The 18,339-nt window shown below is 45.1% G+C and overlaps 1 protein-coding gene across 1 annotated transcript; it reads left to right on the top strand.

Moving 5' to 3' along the window:
* Positions 1-3,187: 3,187 nt before the first annotated feature.
* LOC106643815 (uncharacterized) lies at positions 3,188-8,626 on the top strand. Its single transcript, XM_014359126.3, has 6 exons — positions 3,188-3,214; positions 5,486-5,744; positions 6,522-6,800; positions 7,095-7,435; positions 7,736-7,985; positions 8,270-8,626. Exons 1-6 carry the CDS (start codon positions 3,188-3,190, stop codon positions 8,557-8,559), a joined length of 1,446 nt encoding a protein of 481 aa, XP_014214612.2. The 3' UTR covers positions 8,560-8,626.
* Positions 8,627-18,339: the final 9,713 nt, after the last annotated feature.

Here is an 18,339-nt window from a genome sequence, read left to right as displayed (position 1 = left end):
ATGGACTGTAATCATCAAGTGCCGATCTATATACAATCAACGCTACGTATATAGTATCGAACTTCACTGTGAGATGCGTATGTATGTTGATGGACAAAAGCTGTAGCTAATTAAAGTACTCGCGTATATTCGGAAACGACACTAACACACACGCAAGAGAATTCACTCGATTATTATTCGAGCCACGCGCCAAGCCAACACACGCGATCGTTCATCCGGTAAAACAATCGGTCAAGCATCGTGCATGCACGTAAAAGCTCGGCCACACGTGTACACCGCATATGCAGCACTCTTCCTCGCGCTCATGCACTTTCAATGGAGTCGAGAGGAAAATCGATGGATTCGCGCGTGGAGGCTGTGAAGTGTGTATATATATACGTATGTACAATAGGCAGGGGTGGGAGGGCTAATGCGGAATAATCGCAGTAAATTAATAGGAAAAGTGGTAGAGCGGAGAGCTATAGAGGGGCGTAGGCCGTCGGTCGGTGTGTTTCACCTGCGCCGGTCGTATACGGGAGACGCGTTCATTAGGTTGAATTACGTGCGGTTCCGATATTAATAGCCTTACGTGCGCTGTAGGGAACAGAGGCCCGATTATTGGCTTATGATCTTGGAGGGAAGATCGTCGCTAATGGAAAATTACGTAACTCCCGTTTTCTTTTCTTTTTTTTTTTATTATTTTTTTTTTTTATTTGGCATGCAAAAAACATCAACGAGAATAATTTATCCATGTGATGTAGGTACTTTGTCATCTTTCTTCGAAACGTCGGTTATTAACCAAGTATTGTAATCACGAGTTCTCTTTTGATCAAATCAACATGAAAGTATACGGAAATGCGAGGAATGATCCTACAAGTATTTGAGGAACGAGGAATTTTAGTTGGAATCCAAACAGTTGTATATAGATTGCAAACACCATTAAGGTGCATCTGTCGAGTACCAAATTCCAACGATTGCTGCAATGTTGATTTAATCTACCATGTTGCTATTCCATATGCACGTATAATGCAGTAGCGTTTACAGTATATCTAAAGTGTGATCGATCCAACCGCTTGATTATATATGCACCGAGAAACAATAAAAACGTAAAGCAATCAATACCGTCCATAGGACCGTCTTTTTCCTCCACCTCGATCCGAAGAGACATCAGAGTCGATCCGTCTCCCACCCACTTTCAGCACAGTCGCGCTTCCTCGAGTCATACGTGGTACACAGTCCTCCCTCCCCCCGATACACGTCTCGCAGAGCCTCCTTACTTTTCTCCCACCCTCCGTTGCCGCCTCGAGTACACCTCGGATGTGCGTATGCCCGTGAGCGCAAAGTATGCCTCTGCCCGACCGGCTCGCAGGAGCGCGGGCGCACACGCGGTTTATCGATCGGCCGATCGATCGGGTCGTCATCTCGATGCTGGGTTTCTTTTTTTCTTTCAACGTGTCGTGTAGCCACTGTACTAATAGTGAATTAAAAAGAAATCGAGTCGTGTATGATTTTATCGGTAAATCGGTATGAAAAATCGGCATCTTTATTAGTAGTTTTTGTGAAAAATTCGCTTGAAATTCAGGAGATACAAGAGGGGGGAAAAATAAATGACAGGATATACGTGTGCAAAAGTGCAAGAGTAAGACGCAGGTCGGTGCTGGATTATTCCTTCTTCTCCTTATTTTCCTCGAAACAGCTACGACAGCTTCACCGGGCGAAGGGCGACTCGTAAGAGAATTTGTTATTCCTGCCGCGTCCTTTGGCGCGTTCGTTCAGTATGGATGTATGGGAGGAGTACGTGCGAGGCGAGCCTGTGTTGGCGTTGGCGTGTCCCGGATGGCAGCGCTTGCTTTCGTTGTTCATACCTACACGGAGCGATGAAAATCGTCATGGTGGAAACGAAAATTTCTCAAACTTTGCAGCGATAAGGAGGGACGGTTGGGCTTTTTTAATGCTTGTTTTTGGAATTGTACGGAATTTTATGTTGTGGTCTGGTGATTAATAAAACAAAATTATTTTTTTTAATCTAGTAGATGTTACAAACAAGTTTTCGTACGTGGGGCGTTCATTATTACATGAAACATCATTGCAAAAACGGTATAACATGTGTGAAAATGGTGGACTGCGCGAGTCGGTACAAGTATCCTTCGAAAAATATTATCATCTTTATTGATCACTGTTCAGTCTTGAGCTTACAGTTATGATTTTTCGTACAATGCGCAGCAAGTAAAAGATTTTTAAGAAATGAAGAAAAATCTTTCGAGGTCTTTATGACATGTGCGTCGATTGATTGCAATAAGATAATTAGATTTTTCTGGTAGATCAAATACATGCAACTACACGAAGTGAGTTGTAACACTGAATCACGGGTATAATACATTAGTACATGAATCGTAAAAAAAATATTGATTAAATAATTTCCTGAGATTATCAAACTTTTTTTTCAACAAAATGAGCGCTCAAGTAAGCATAAAATTGTTTGTATTTACTTTGAAAATTAAATGGACATGATATGTGTATCATGTAGATTGCGAACCAATTAATTTCCATAATCGATGATAATTCAGGGAATTTCCATTTGTTGAATAAACATTTCATCGGGACTATGCGATACATCGCGGATCACGAGATAATCCTTCTTTCGGAAATTGACAAATAAAGCATCGATGCTTCGACCAAATAACCGTGAAACGAATGTGCAGTTGAAATAAATACCTACTCGATCAAACGTCGAGAGACAAGGTCACTCCGGTATTTAATTTTTCGACCAAACCGACGCACTGTTTACGGAAGCGGCGTATAAACAGCGCCTTTTAAAAAACATCGCATCGAAAAAAAAAACCAATCGAACGATGCGTATGTACGGATGGTTATTTTAACTTTGTCGACGAAAAAAACTTTTTATCGAGGGGGAAAAAAAAACAAAGGATCAACGAGCTTAAAGTGAAAAAAAAAAAAAAAATCTTTATGTATACACACTCGACCGAGCATGAACAATCGCTTCCGCAATTTCCGAGGAACTTTTCCACCCTCGGCAACTCCTCGAAGAGCAGCTAGGGCAACTTTTCACAATCGAATTCACGCTACCTCGCCCTCCTATTTATTTATTTTATTTTCTTATTTCCCAGGTACTCCGAGAGATGCGTCGTCGCATCCCGCACTGCATGACAAAAAGACCAAGGACATTTTCGCACCGAGGATCAACAAAATGAGAGCCACCGTCACCTGCGCCACGGTGAGTTATACAGGCGCACTCGCCCGCCAAAGTTCCCAACAAAGGAAGGAGGGCTACAGGGCGAGTGGATAACTTTTTTCCAGCTTGATTGGGTTTTGTATTTCTCCACCCACGCGCCCCTCACATTCTGCACCCGTGTTTTCTACGGGAAGGCCATTATTGCGAAGCAGGCTAACCCGCTCCATTACGGCGCTAATTATTATGGACGAGCGCGTCTCTCTCTCGGTAATTTCTTTCGAACTTGCGGTTATTTATCGCGTAAAAGTGATTGAAGTACTACTGTTTTTACTTTTTTTTTCGTTCCTTCCGGGTTCGGCTCTAATTGTGCGTGGTTACGTAATGGCACCCCATCGTTCGTCCCTCGAATTGGCCTCTGTTTCCATTTTTATGGAACGATTCACGCTAACCACGTACCTTCAATGCCTTCCAGCTACTCGATATCACGGGGGTAAATTAAGAATCAAACTATATACTATTGTTACGTTTGTTTTGTTCTCTCCTCCTCGCTGACGGAAAAATCCGAGGGTTACCCGTACTTTCGCGAGTACAAGGTTTTTATTTCCCCCCGAGCCAATAACGGATTACCGTAGGGGTTAAAAAAAGTTGATTCTCCTCGGCTGTGCTGTACCGAAGCGCGTATATTTAAGAGGCGAACTTTGTTAATATCGCGACGTTGCGGGACGAAATTTATCCAATAAAAGACCACCTTACATACCGACAAGAGACCCACGCGACCCCCTCATTCCAATTTTTCTTCTCCCGATTGATTACAGCGGAGGATCGATAGCTCGACATTGATTCTCATTTCTCGGAAAACAGTGCGGACTTTCATCCTCCGGGCAACAAAGGTCCTCCCCCTTGGTCTTCGCGACGCCGGTATCGTGAATCTTTCATGGTCTAGGAAAGAATTTTCGTTTCGCTGACTTCATAACGGCGTCCCGTGTGTTGACGCAAGAGCTGCGTCGTATCAAGAGTATACCCTGTGCTTACCCATAGAATAGCCCAAGGGACACCGCGTCCTCCGCTACACGAGTAAGTGCACCATCGATATATTTATCGAGTAAAAATACCGCTGATGGTCACGCTTGCATATAGATTTATGAAAATATTACATACGCCGTTGTATCTTATCGTTTTCTAATACAGATGGATCGATTTAGTTGCTTACTGTGACACGTATACAATACATGGTGCTTGTATACGTATATACGTGCACGGAGCGGAGAAATAATTGAAACATCATTGCCGTTGCTATTACATGGGTAATGGGAGGCGACACGCGCATCCACACCGTATGTGATATATTTATACCACGTACGTGTATTATGTTACCGGCCCATTACATAAAAGATCGTTTGCACGATGTTTCTCCTCGTAAAACACAATAGACGTGTAACGAGCTGTATAATGTAAGATAGATATGCCTACATGTATATACATACACGCGCCTGTAGGCCGCCGTCACGCCATCGCATAACGAACGCGGGCGTCCGCGCGTATAATATGTGTGTCTACTTTCTTTTTTCGCACACCAGTCGCTCCTTTCTTTTCTTTTCTCTCGTTTACTTACACATGTCCTTTTTGGCTTCCCGGAAAACATAATCATCTCCCGTGTAGCTCTATTTCCCATACGCGGGCGTGTGAGACAAAAGCCGACATAGGCTTTGCAAATATTGCTCGTATGCGTGCATTTATTTCCTCTTTTTGACCTTTTTAGTATGTTTATTGGGTAAGGTTTTTTATTTTTTTTTTTTTTATATCTTTCGCGTATTTTGTACATAATTCACATATACTGAATCGCAATGGCCTGCACTGCGTGAAAAATAATTCTTCGTCGCCTCTCGAGTGCCAGCGTGCACGTGTATAATGTATACTTTCAATTACATGTGTTTGAAGAATTTACTTGCAATCGTTCGGCACAGATTTAGCACGCCCGAGACGATAAACGTAAAATTCGTAGTCGCTTACTTTTAACTAAACAATTCCTTTGTTGAAAACGTTGGATTGGAAACGAGGTGAGATTAATTTTAATGAACACCCTATGATAATCCTCCTTTTTGCAAAAGTTAAAAAACAGAGGGGAATTAAAAATAAAACGTGCATCGATATTGATAAGAGATTAGAGATTGTCCAGGAATTCATGCAGTTTGCATACCAATAGATTGTAAAATTGTACAAAACTATTGGGGACACTTTCGCATTATACTTTAAAGCAGTGCCCCGCCCTTTATCATAATAAATGGAAAAAAATATTTTTATTTACAACAACAGTGGCTGGTGATGATAATCGGCACAAGCCTGGCCTCAGTACTTGACAAATTGACGGCCCCAGCGGCCAGTCCCATCACGCACAAGCCGATCGAAAATGAGAATAACGACTACGCGACTGTACTCGGGATGTCACTGATGTTCTACGAGGCACAGCGTTCGGGTAAACTCACGCCTGACAATCGCATACCCTGGCGCGGGGACTCGGGCCTCAACGACCGCGGTGACAACGGCGAGGACCTCACCGGTGGCTACTACGATGGTGAGCTGGGCTTTTTCTGCTTTGTCCTTTTTCCTTTTTTTTTTTTTTTTTTCAAGATTATCCATCAGACACAGGTTTTTATATTTCATGGGTCTTGAGGTTAACGTTATTGTACATTTTTCAAGTTTTTTTTAAATATTGCGAATAATTGATGAAAAACCTGGGACCGGGGACTACTTGGCAAAAGCTTTAATGTGAAAACACTCGCGTCATACAGTGTTCATCTGCGTGTGTATCGGGTCTCGAAAAAAATCATAGCCTCCCAAGAGTGGAGAGTGTAAGTTACGAGAATCTAGGCTAAGCTGAGCATCAATTTTTCAAAAACCATTTTATTCGATTAGCCAAGTCGGTCTTCGTTACCGCGAGCCGAAACTGTTTGGCAATCCGCGTATTTTTCGAGCCTCCCGTTGTTTTACTTTCCGCGTCTATTTCAAAGCAAATGAAATCAACCACCGTACCATTGAGTTTATTTTCAGTACAGGAATAACCAGCCGCGAGTGAATAACACCTCGATTAATCCGAAAAACATTCTTTGTTGGAGCTGCGCGTGTGGAAAAAAACAAAAAAACAAACAAAGCTCGCGGGCATCCGACTCAATTATTATACGCCACTACATCTCTCCAACAACCCGTACATCGAGGTGCGGACGTAAATGAGGCAAGAATGCCTCGTCGATTGGTTGAAAATTCGCGCCATGGGTCCCTTTACTTCACCAACAATGTGAAAACGCTGTGTACAAGTAATGACAAGTTGTTTATTGTTTCATGCACGCTTAAGCTGGTGACTTTGTCAAGTTTGGCTTTACGATGGCCTCGACGACGACGCTGCTCGCGTGGGGTGCCATCAGCTGGCCGGGGGCTTACAAGAGGGCCCACCAGCTGGAGGCAATCCGCGCGGCCGTCAAATGGGCGACGGACTACTTCGTCAAGTGCCACGTGAGCGATGACGTGCTGTACGGGCAGGTCGGCGATTTCGACGTTGATCACCTATACTGGGGTAGACCGGAGGAGCTCAACGGCACCAGGCCGGCTTACAAGATCGACGCCGAGCATCCAGGTGGGGCTTACGGGTGATCGGCCCTTCGTCTCGATCATTTCTTTTTTTTTTTCCCACTATTCACTCGTTTCATCGAGTATAAGGGAGCAAGTAACTTTTTTTTTACCAACTTGCTACAATTTAGTCGGACTTTGCACAATCTCCAAGTAATGGTAGTCCACCAATTGGCAGTGGCAGTAGTAACGGAGTCTGTGTACGTCCGGCTAAATTGTGCCGGGCAAGTAGATACAGTCGTGTGCGGTAAGACACGCGACGCGCCCCCTCGTTTTATTTATTCTCCGCGGATTACGTCAGGGTCGGAGTTGGCGGGTGAGACGGCGGCAGCCTTGGCCGCGAGCAGCATCCTTTTTCAGGCCACCGATGGGCCCTACAGCGAAAAACTCCTGGGGCACGCGCGTCGACTGTACTCGTTCGCAGTCACGCACCGCGGGCTGTACCACGAGGCGATCAAGGGCGCGGCCCAGTTTTACGAGAGCACCGAGTACGGGGACGAGCTCGCTTGGGCCGCGCTTTGGCTGTACAAGGCCACCAACGACACCAACTACCTCGAGCTCGCCGTGGACCATTACAGGCACTTTCGCCTCGGCTCCAGGCCCAACGAGTTCTATTACAACAACAAGGTGGCTGGGGTACAGGTGCGTGCGAGTCTTTGTTCGAGCTGGTGTGGTGTACACTTTTTTTTCTTTTTTTTCTTCTTTTAATTACAAAATAACCCGAAAGTCTAGAATTACTCCCGATTCAATGGGAAAGGTTTGAGATTTCTCTCTTTTACGGGACGCCCCGAGGAAATCCTTGGAATTTTCTTCTCGAATCGTGATGCGTATTTGTACGAACATTGTAATTGTTGATCTCGTATGGCAGTGTTATTTTGCATACCAAAGAAAAAGCAATTATTTTAAAAATGTATGATATAAAAAATCATGATGCAAATCCAGGTGCTGTTGGCCCAACTGACCGGCCAACCGGAGTACCAGAAGGCAGCTCGGGGCTTTTGCGATTATTCAGTGCGGGAGCAAAAGCGCACCCCCAAAGGCCTGCTGTACATCGATAAAGTCGGTACTCTCGGCCACGCGGCGAACGTGGCCTTTGTGTGCCTCCAGGCCGCCGATCACCCGAACATGGGCGACCCCCAGGAGTACCGTAGCTTTGCCAAGCAGCAGATAGACTACATGCTCGGCAGCACAGGTTATTTCATCACACCCTTCCACGCGTACGCGCGCGCCCAACGGTGTTTGCTTGTTTATACAAGCCCGTGGTGGCTTTCCGAGGCGCCGAAACACCTGCGCCCTCCCGGTGTAATTGGCTTGCTCGCCCTCCCGTTGGCTGCGTGCACGTGTTTCGGGGGTCTGGTCTGGTACACACAGCCTCTCTCTGCGTTACACGCATTGTTTTTTCAGTAAAATATACAAGAGTACGATTTTTCATGGATTATAAACAACAAAGCCAATAACAAACATTGTCATCCGCAGGTCGCAGTTTCGTCGTCGGTTGGGGCCGGGACCCGCCGCAGCAGCCCCATCACACGGCTTCCTCGTGCCCGGATCGACCGGCGCCCTGCGGGTGGTCCGAGTACGACCGCAACGCGCCAAACCCCCAAGTCCTGGTGGGCGCCCTGGTCTCGGGCCCGGATGAGATCGACTGCTTCTACGACAGGCGCGAGGACTTTATCTACACGGAGGTCACGCTCGACTACAACGCCGGGTTTACCGGAGCTCTGGCCGGGCTGTACCAGCTGCGGGTCGACGAAGCCAGCGCGTGATACTGTTTCGACCCAGGGAGAGGATTTTTGTGGAAATGAATGGACGATCGGCGGAAGAAAAAAAAATTATTCGTCCCCTTACCTTTTTTTTTTTTTTTTTTTTTTTTTTTTCGCTTGAGATTTCTTATTCTAGTAACTGATCGACATAGCTACGCGTTTTGTAAGAGTATAGTGTGTGTTGATGAGTTAAATAAAATATTTATAGAATACCCATGCTTGGTGCAATTTTCGAGATGTATACATTTCAAGGTTGTACATTTGCGCATGCTTGGACGCGTTACTTGTATATTTATTGCTTAATTTTGTGATGAAAAAAAAAAAAAAAGAAATAAAACACGTTATATATCTATATTTGCATTGAAAAGTACTTGAAAAAAGCAAACAAAGCCAAGATTATCCAACCGATTATTCAAATGTACAGGGTGGGGGGTAACTTAATCAAGTCAGGGTTGGAAAGGTGAATTAGCTGTATAGCGAATAAAATCGATAAACGTATTTCACTGGTGAAGAAATCGGCGCCGACACTTTCTGCGAATACAGGATTAACCGAGTAATGCATAAAACCGAGTGAGCTTCGAGCAGATTATTTATACGTATCTCTTTCTCGGGGGACAGCCTGGGAAAATCCATTCGTCTCGCTTAGCATTGGATTTCGCTTGTTTGATTTGACCGATACAAATTAAATCGGTAGCGGTGGTGGGTATATGGCTTTCACCGTGACTTTTATAGGGCAACCCAAATACATAAATTTCAATTCTCCGTTGGATCCAACGAAATTCCAATGGACCACAGACCGAAAGTAACATCTTTACTTTACGTGTAAAAAGTAATGCGGCTTTCAGAGTACAATGATTATCCATTGATTTTTTACCATCGAGTAAAATCGAAACATCCCAAAGGCCTGGGCACCCTTCAAACGAGTCTCGAAAATACTTCCAAGTCGTTTGAAGCCTCTAAAAGATTTCCGAGACATCCAAGACTCGAGCTGATTTTAAAGTCAGCTTCCAAAGTCATCTACAGACATCCCAAAGTCATTCAAATCCATTCGGACTGTTTATAGAGACTATCTAGTGCGCAAACGGTGTGTGAATCGCCATCATCATCATCTTCACCCAAGCGCTCGACTAATCCGGCGATGAATCACCGTGACGCTAGTGCGCCAATAGTCCCACTGGATGGTGCCTCGAGCGTTCGCCGATTACAAGATTATTGGCCGCGTCTTGTGCAGGCTGGCATTAACGTTTGTACACACAGCTCCATCGCGATAAGCCCGACAAGCAGTACACAGTTTGTTGTAAAGCAAGCCCTTACGTGTGTACATAGGTATTACATATATATGTATAAGTGCATTCTCCGACCGAACAAAGATGCTTTTTCCCGTTTACGAGCCCGAGTTTCGGGCCTTTACGGCTTTGCACGAGGATGAAATACACCGGTACAGCTTCCTTTGGCCGGGGGATCCTTTTAGGGTTTTAACTGCGTGATGTATAGGGGTAGTTTGGAAGTGTAGTGCTTTCCCAACTATCGGGAAAACGTAGGACAATAAAGGCTTTTGGAAGGGTTTTCAAGACTATGGTGGTCCATTCCTTTTTTTTTTTTTTTTTTTTTTTTTTTTCAGTGAGCTTTATTTATTGTTAACGGATTGTTCTGTGTATGATGTGGCTCGATGCTAACACGTTGTTTGAAATCGAATTATTGTCAATGTTGAGAGTAACTTTAAAAATTTCGTGGCAATACTGTAAGTCACAAAAATGGCAATAGACATGCGTACATCCACTTACGTTTTTATTTCATTTTCAATTGAAGGGGTAAGTATCCCTTGTCATCTTCCAGTTCCATTGTATTGTTACATCAGCGGAGCGTGGAAACTGCAATCCCGCTTTTTACAAAAAAAAAAAAAATAGTCTGCGTACGTGCATTGACGAAAAAAAAAAAAAAAAAAAAAAAAAAAAAAAAACCAAAAATGTTATCCAATAAACTCTGCCAACGCGATGAGCCGACGGTAGCCGTACAGCGGGGGTAAAAAAAAAAAGGGAAATCCGATACATCGAAAATTCCTGATTCACGCATCATGTACTAGCGCGCAATCGATCGGTAAGCTCGCGAGTGAGTAATCGTGCCAAAGGCGCGACGGAAGAAGAATCGAAGGAAGACACCTCTGTTGTTTATAAACACGCTCGTCGCCGAGCTCGCGGTCTCAGCACGGATTTCCCAGTCGCCTTTCGACATGCATCGGAAGTCCCGGCCACGACGACCGCTGCTGTTGCTGTTGCTGCTGCTTCACGTCCTCCTGGAAAATCCATACGTCGCTGGTGAGTCCTTGGAGCTGCGCCAGTCGCGCCCGTCGTATCGTATAATTGGATTGGCGGCCTCTGGCTCTGACGCAGCGGTGCCTCTTCCTCCACCTTTGTAAACAATGCCGAGTTTTGCGAGACGTGTATTTTTGCCCCCCCCCCTTCTCTTTCCGGCTCTCTTTGGCTTGAAATGCCGCTGCGTTTGGGCCGCGGAGGGAGGAAAACAACGAGTGTTTGATCGATCGATTCATCAGTGCACACGTGCGTGCTTCCTACAAAAAGGAAAAAGTGATTTTTAGTTGTTGTTGTTGTTTTTTTTTTTTTTTTTTTTTTCTTTGTAAAATAGTAGTTTTTAAGAAGAAAGGTTTTTTCTCGATGCTCATCTCAACCTGGCGTTGTGTGTGAAATAGTGCTACAGAGTTGTCAACTTGACTATTTACTATTTTTTTTATTTAATACAAAGGGACGAGCGCCGAGTACTCGCGGGCCTGCGACCAGGTGACCTGTAGGATAGGCGAGCAATGCGTGAGCCGAAAATTCTGGTGCACCCGCCCGCCCTGTCCAAACATGACCTACTGCTCGAAATCGAGAAAAGGTTGGAGCCCCCAAGCTTTTGTTTATTTATATCTGCGTTTTTTTTTTCTTTCCTTTTTTTTTCACGTAGAAGGAAGAGAAAACTTTACGAGTTCGCTTATTTAACTTTTATTTTATTTTTTTTTTTTTTTTTACTGTAAAGTGAATTTGTTTGCTCTTTTGCAGAACTACTGAAGGGACCGGAAACTTGCGAGTCTGTCGTGTGCGCCCCGGGATACAAATGTCTCGTTCGTGTTCGGGATTGCGAGTGGAACAAAAGTAAATATGAATTTCACAGTCTGGCAGTGCGCGAAAGTCGATTTTATTTCTTTTTTTTTTTTTCTCTCTCCTCCCCTCCCACCCTCCAAAGGTTATTTGTTCATGTGATTTTGAAAAATTCAGCACAGCTGCTTTTCATGTATTTAATTTAGTTGGGAATTATTACGAGGCTGAGTCGGTGGGTGTGCACACAAAGAGCTGGAATGTTTTTCACGATTCTTTGGTATCTCTGTTCGTCGAATTTTCAAGAAAAAAAATGATGAAATGGGCAAATGTAATGTCCATAAGTTTATAACTGCAAATAAAAAAGCTGTAAAACATTTTTTGCTCCTTTTTAAGGGAAAAATTTTATGCTCGTCCTTTGTGGGTGTACAGTCAGTTATACAGATGGCTTTATTATCAGAGTTTAATTACGATAGAACAAATACTTGAAAATGAAAAAAAAAAAAAAAAAAAAAAAAAAAAAAAAAAAAAAAAAAAAACAATTTAACTGGGGGATAATAAAAAGCCCTTTGCAAAAAATATTACAACCATATACAGACGCAAAAATATAACATTATTTTGAGGAAAATGTAGACTATGGGTGTAATCAGTTGTAGGCTTGTAATTGGGACGCCAAATTCACGTTGGGGTTTGGGAGTAGCATTTTTCCATTACCACTACACACCCTCACAGATTATCTAAAAAAAGATGGTTTCAATCGGAGTTCCGATGAAATGGCGAAAAAAAAAAAAAAAAAAAAAAATTAGATCTAAAAATTTCGTAGAAAAAAAAAAGTATTTCATTTTTGGTAAAATTGCTCGTACTGTCGTGTGTCGTACACCCGCATCCCATCTCAAGAGTGCAAACAGCGAACAGCGCGATGCGTAACGGAGCGCGAGTACGAGGAGGGCCCGGCCAGTTGCGCCGATGTCGTGTGTCCCTCGAGCTATCGCTGCGTCCTCAGGGAGATCCACTGCTACCGGCCTCCTTGCAAGCTCACCAAAAGCTGTGCCCGTGACCGAGGTACGCTCCTCCTTTTCCCGCACACGCGCACACATGGACCATATAATCGTATACATGTTATGTGCGTGCGAAAACAGACGTTGCCAGGTGGTTCGACAGGTGCCGGAAATTGGGCTGCCAATCGGAGCACAACTGTTTCCTGCGCAGACCACCCCCCCGGTGCACGGTGCCCCCCTGCGACCACGTACCGGACTGCCTCGAGATTACGGATTTCAGTGAGAAATTGCCCATCACCTCTGCCCACTTTTATACCTTTCTATAAAAAAAATATAAAACAAAATCTCACCTTGATTTCCGCAGTCGACGACAGCAACACAGACTCGTCACCGAGCCTCCGACAGCGGCACCAGGAGCACCAGGATGACCGCTGCCGCGGCTGGATCTGCCCGACGAGCCAGGACTGCGTGGTCGACCACGCAAACTCGGGCGCCTGCAACTACGACCTCGCCAGCGGACAGGAGGCCGAGTGCAGGATCGTGAGGTCCTGCCGGGAATCGATACTCCTGCCGGCTACCCTCTTGGACAGCGCCGCTCTTGCCAGAGATGCTGTGCAGGCATGTATAGGAAAAAAAAGAGGCTGTTGTTTGAGCGCAAGTGGGGTGGGTATAGGCGTTGCGAATGGGCACTCGTTAAGCTCGATTGTGGGTCGATTGGGTGCGCTCGGCTGTTTAACGAGGCGCGTGGAGGGAAAGGGTGTTTTTTTTTTTTTTTAGTTGGTCTTGCCTAAGGCTTTGCTTCATTGGGGGGGGGGGGAAGCGCTCGTTCGCTTGATAAGCGCGAGAAACACGCGATTAGTCTTTGTTTTAATTAAAAGCCGAACAATTAAAGCACCACCTCCCGAGGGGGTGGTCGGGGGAGTTTTTTTGTTTAATTTAGTGATAAGGGTAAGGATACGCGTGTAATGTGACCCACCAAATGGAAAATACCGGTATGATGACTTGTTTTGGTTATTTTTTAATTTTTATAACAGAAATACTACAAATAAAGAGCGCAAGTGATATTTCAACGCTATGTGCGAAACTAGTAACGCTGCGCGAGGCTTTTTTTCAACACCAATGCGTTTCGTGCTTGTCAGTATACATCGGAAGGAATGAATGGCTATAGTGTTTTGGTAACAACATGCAAAGAAGCTTTGTTTTTACATCCGCTCAAAAAACCTGCCACATACTTTTCTAGGTTGTATTTTACAAGAGACTCGTGATCGCTAGGAAATTCGGAGGGAGTACAAAGTCTTGGGTCGGGAGCTTTTGAACTTTGGGAGAAAAGTTTTTTTTTTCTTTTTTTTTTTTTTTTTTTGAAAGAGTTTCTTTCGACGAAATTCTACGTGAACAGTTCTACAAACACGTAAAGTACAGAATATTCGTGTTTTATTCTTTTCAGATGAAAGCGGACGAGATTTTCAGCGAAACGAGGCCGTGAGTATTTTGCCGCTCCATTTGGTCTGTTGCATATATTTTTAAGGTAGCGCTTGGATCTAGATTTGGGTGTTTGATAGAGGCAAAACAGAATTTTTCGGGAAATATTAAGTAAACGTGAAAAATTTTATGTATGGATTGTTGCTGACATAATAATCACGTCTATTGAACTATTGGATTTATCCCAAAGAAAATTTGATTTCGCTAGTAAGAAGTGAATAACTTTCAATAAAATATCCTGGGGTCGCAAAAACATTGATTTTCGAGGCATTGTCTGTGGAATAGAAATTCCCATATTTGGCGTGCTTAAAAGGATAAGAAGAAATCCTTAAACATTAAAGAAATTGGTAAACAAACAATGGAGTTTAGGGATGAATTTTTTTTTCCTCCCCAAAAACTTATTGATAAAAGTAAAAAAAAAAAAAATTGATAAAAATTCTGAAAATGTTAAAAATGAAAAAAATAAAACAAAATGGAGTTACTTTTTGTGGGATTGCTTGTACACTTGCACACCAGGCTCCCCGTGTTCCAATAGCTGTACTCCTCAGCCAATCTCGCAAATACAGATGAACCTCTCCCGTAGGACTCGAGATTGGCTTGGTCACAAGAGTCCAAGCTACCCCACCACGACCGTACCCCCAACAACAACAACAATAACAATAACAACAACGACAACGACGACGACTACGATGACGACGACGACGACTATGGCAGCTGCGACAAAGGCGACCAAGACGAGGAGCAGCGGGGCATCACCGGCAGGCGAATCAGCTTGGCTGACCTATTTGAGATGGAAAGCCGGCGCCGAGGCCGTCCGTTATTGGATCGACAGGGCCAAGACCAGCCAGGACTACGAGGTATTTTTGTCATTCCTTTGTGCGCGAGTGATGATCGAGATAAAAAAAAAAACAATAGAAAGAGCGTATAGTAATTACATTGAGGGCATTCCATGTGGTCCTTTTGGAACAATGAAAAAACCCATAAGCGTTAGTGTACGTGACAGGACGCTGTCGTTATTGATCTATACTGGACGATGAAACGATCATTCCCGTATAGACTTTTGAGTGGACGGTTATACCTTTGGGATGGTGAATAATTTATATCATGCCTTTTTTCCTTGGATTTCGCCGTGCCATGAGAATTTCTTACTGTACGACATCAGTGGATTCAAAATAATTTATTAGAAATATCCAAAAGACCCGAAAATAATCAACAAGTGGCTCGATTTAAATCATCATTGAAATCAAGCTTGCATACGTAGTGCTTGTTGCAACTAATATAATTTTTCATTAAAAAAAATTTTTTTTTCGTAAATTTGTTTTAATAACGTATTTTGACACAGCGTTTACCTGATATTATCAAGTGAGAAAATGTCTCAAGTTCAAGAGTATGAAAGTTGTCACGATATTTTTCTCTTTGCATAAACATTTAATTTGTTTAGTTTGCGCGTTATGAAGATGCGCTTTTAAAAAATAAACAAAAATGAATTTTTGCTGTCCCGGTTGTACTTGCCTTGGCGACATGATATGCCACTATAGGTACACCAAAACTATAAAAATCAACAAACTTGATTAAACAACCCAAAAAAGTGACTTTGTAAATAAATATCGAGCAAAAGCTCCAATAAACAAGCATCATATCCCCCAGGGCTTCCTCGAATGGCTGGAACAGATGGCGAACCTCCTGGGCCCGGACACGTACCGCCTCTGGCTGAGCGAGGTCGAGCTGGCGAGCATCGACGCCCCGGAATTCCAATCCTGGCTGAACACGGCACGCGCCAACAACCGGTTGCCAGTGACGCGCGGCCGACCGACACCCGACGACAGGACGCGACTCCCCGGCAGATTCTTCTTCCCGGCCCGAAGAGTCTACTACGAGGACGACGTGAGTTTATACTCTCTCTCCTTGTGCCCCCGTGCACGAGTTATGGATTTTCGAGCCATACCTATATACCTTTCTTGTGTGTGTATATACGGGGTACGGAAGGTCGATCGAGTTTGCGCTCGAGAAATCAGTTTTGCGCTCGAGCGCCCGCCAGCTAAGGAAATTGCATCTGAGTTTGCGTGCCGATGATGGCTGTATTAGGCCGGCAATTTATCGATGGCTCGAATCGAGGAGGGGGCAGGAAGGTGATGGACGAGCTATTTGATTTGCCGGCGGAAAAATTTATCGCGGTTGTTAATAAACGGGTGATTACGCAGTGTTTTTTTTTTTTTTTTATTACGTGGTATATAGCGGAGGTAGCTCGAATTTTGCAAAAGCTTATTTTGCCGCCAAACGAGAGCAGTTTTCTTTCATTTACTTTTGAGATTTCACACTTTCGAGCTCAGCCCTCTCGATGACAAAAAAAAAAGAAAAAAATGGTTTAATCAAGTTGGTGCATTGACGAAAAGGTGCAGTACTTGTGCTTTGTTTCCTTTTCGACAGGACGGCATCGATCCCATGGCTTCCGGCACGGGCTTTGACTTCTCCTACCACCAGCCACCACCACCACCACCACGATCTTCGCCGTCACCAGCGTCATCCTCGACCTCTGCAAAGCCGCAAACAATACCTCCCGGCCAAGCTCCATACGAGCCCAGACTCGAGGACACGAGCGGCCAACATAGCCCCGACTCATCGGGTTTCAATGGAGCCGGCCGATTTACCGGGACGCCCGGAATACAAAACGCCAGCCTCTCATATCCAACCGGTCAGCCACGAAAATCCTTGCCAGCCTCATCCGAGATTGCCCAGGGGGTGAGTGTTTCGATTTTCAAGCTGTATACGCCCCGCACTGAGCGAGGGGGAGGGGACGTTTACGACAATTGGAAGCCCCGAGAGCAGATGGGATTGGAAAGGGGGAAGGGGTGTTTCGATCGAGTGGAAAAGATTGCCCGGGCTCCCTCGGTCTTTGCCTTATCGGCTATTTCTTTTTCTTTTTTTTTCTTTTTTTTTCCACTTCGCTTGCCTCGATTTGCCTTCTTCCGATCGCGCGTGATCGTTGAACTCACCATTTTTTTTTTTTTTTTCGCGCAAGGATGGCGGGACGTGTCTCTGAAAAGACGGGAAATTAATTACCCCTACTTAGCCACGATGTTTCTGGGCTAACGTCAGACAAATTGATGGACTGCTGGTAAAGTGGCTCGTACATCGCGAAAGAAAAAGCAGCCGAGTATCCGTTTTTTTTTTTTTTTTTTGTCCGTCAACCAAAAGGTAGGATCCACTTTTTGCTGAACAAATTGTCCTCGCTTCAACTTTGCGTAAAGATACCACCCACGCGAAACGACATCGAAAATGTTCATCCCTCGCTTTTGAGCAGAGGATGAAAGGGAGGGGGCGTGGGAGAGCAGCAAAAACTTTGCCAAGCGCCATCGACACACAGGGTATATCCAAGACAAAGTGTTGAAGTATACAAGGTAACGAGGCCTCGTTTTGCTCCTTCCACCATCTCGCGCAGATCCCGAGCTTCCAAGACCAGGAGTTTGTCAATGGCCCCAAGAACTCGTGGAAAGCGTGGCAGTCCTATTACCAGCTCAACCCGGCGGACACGCCACCTCCGTCGCTAAACAATCCCGGGAGCAGCGGTGTGCGAGCCTCGGCCCAGCGGGACACGTACTACCTGAGCAACTACACCCGGGTCAGGCAGAACTACAGCCTCGAGCCCCAGATGGCACAGCCAAAGGTCTTCTTTCCCAACGACAAGTTGCCGAGGGGGAGCACCACCACACCGGCTTCCGACAAATCCACATCCAATGTTGCCTCGATCCTCGACTCGGTCGCAGGTCTGCCGACGACTCGTCCCTATACCTCTACCGCGTCACCCCAAATGACCCTCCGTGCCCCGTTACAGGCTTCCAGCAGTACCGCCAGATCAAGCCCAACATACTGAAACTGTCGGCGGAAAACGCCAGTCCGGACGGCCAACAGCAACCCAAATTTTTGATCTACTTCCCTCCGCCCTACAACTTTTTGATCTACCACTCGGACGAAAGACCGACACCCCCGGCCAACGCGAGCCGCGACGAAGTGACCGAGCCTCCGGGCGAGGACAAGCGAGACAGGCAGTCCAGGCGCGAGTACATCAGGAAACTGCTCAAGGAGCTGCTCAAGTACTGGGACGAGGAGGAAAAATCGTACGAGGACGGCGGCCCGGGCAACGCGACGACCGAGGCACCGCGGGTCAGTAACAGGACCAACTCTCAGTCGTCGAGGTCCAGCGCGCGGGACGAGAG

The sequence above is a fragment of the Copidosoma floridanum genome, unplaced genomic scaffold (genome assembly GCF_036245765.1).
Source record: "Copidosoma floridanum isolate Cflo_tuat_1 unplaced genomic scaffold, Cflo_Japanese_pri ptg000030l, whole genome shotgun sequence".
In the NCBI taxonomy this organism is placed as follows: domain Eukaryota; kingdom Metazoa; phylum Arthropoda; class Insecta; order Hymenoptera; family Encyrtidae; genus Copidosoma; species Copidosoma floridanum.
Note: the sequence above shows the minus strand (reverse complement) of the source record. Positions and strands in the feature narration are given on the sequence as shown.

What these genes read in the sequence shown, in the direction of transcription:
- LOC106643815 (XM_014359126.3), top strand. Translation starts at nt 3,188, where the DNA reads ATGAGAGCCACCGTCACCTGCGCCACG. An exon ending in ACAAGGTGGCTGGGGTACAG is followed by an intron (nt 7,436 to 7,735) that starts GTGCGTGCGAGT and finishes ATGCAAATCCAG; the next exon opens with GTGCTGTTGGCCCAACTGAC. An exon ending in CTACATGCTCGGCAGCACAG is followed by an intron (nt 7,986 to 8,269) that starts GTTATTTCATCA and finishes TGTCATCCGCAG; the next exon opens with GTCGCAGTTTCGTCGTCGGT.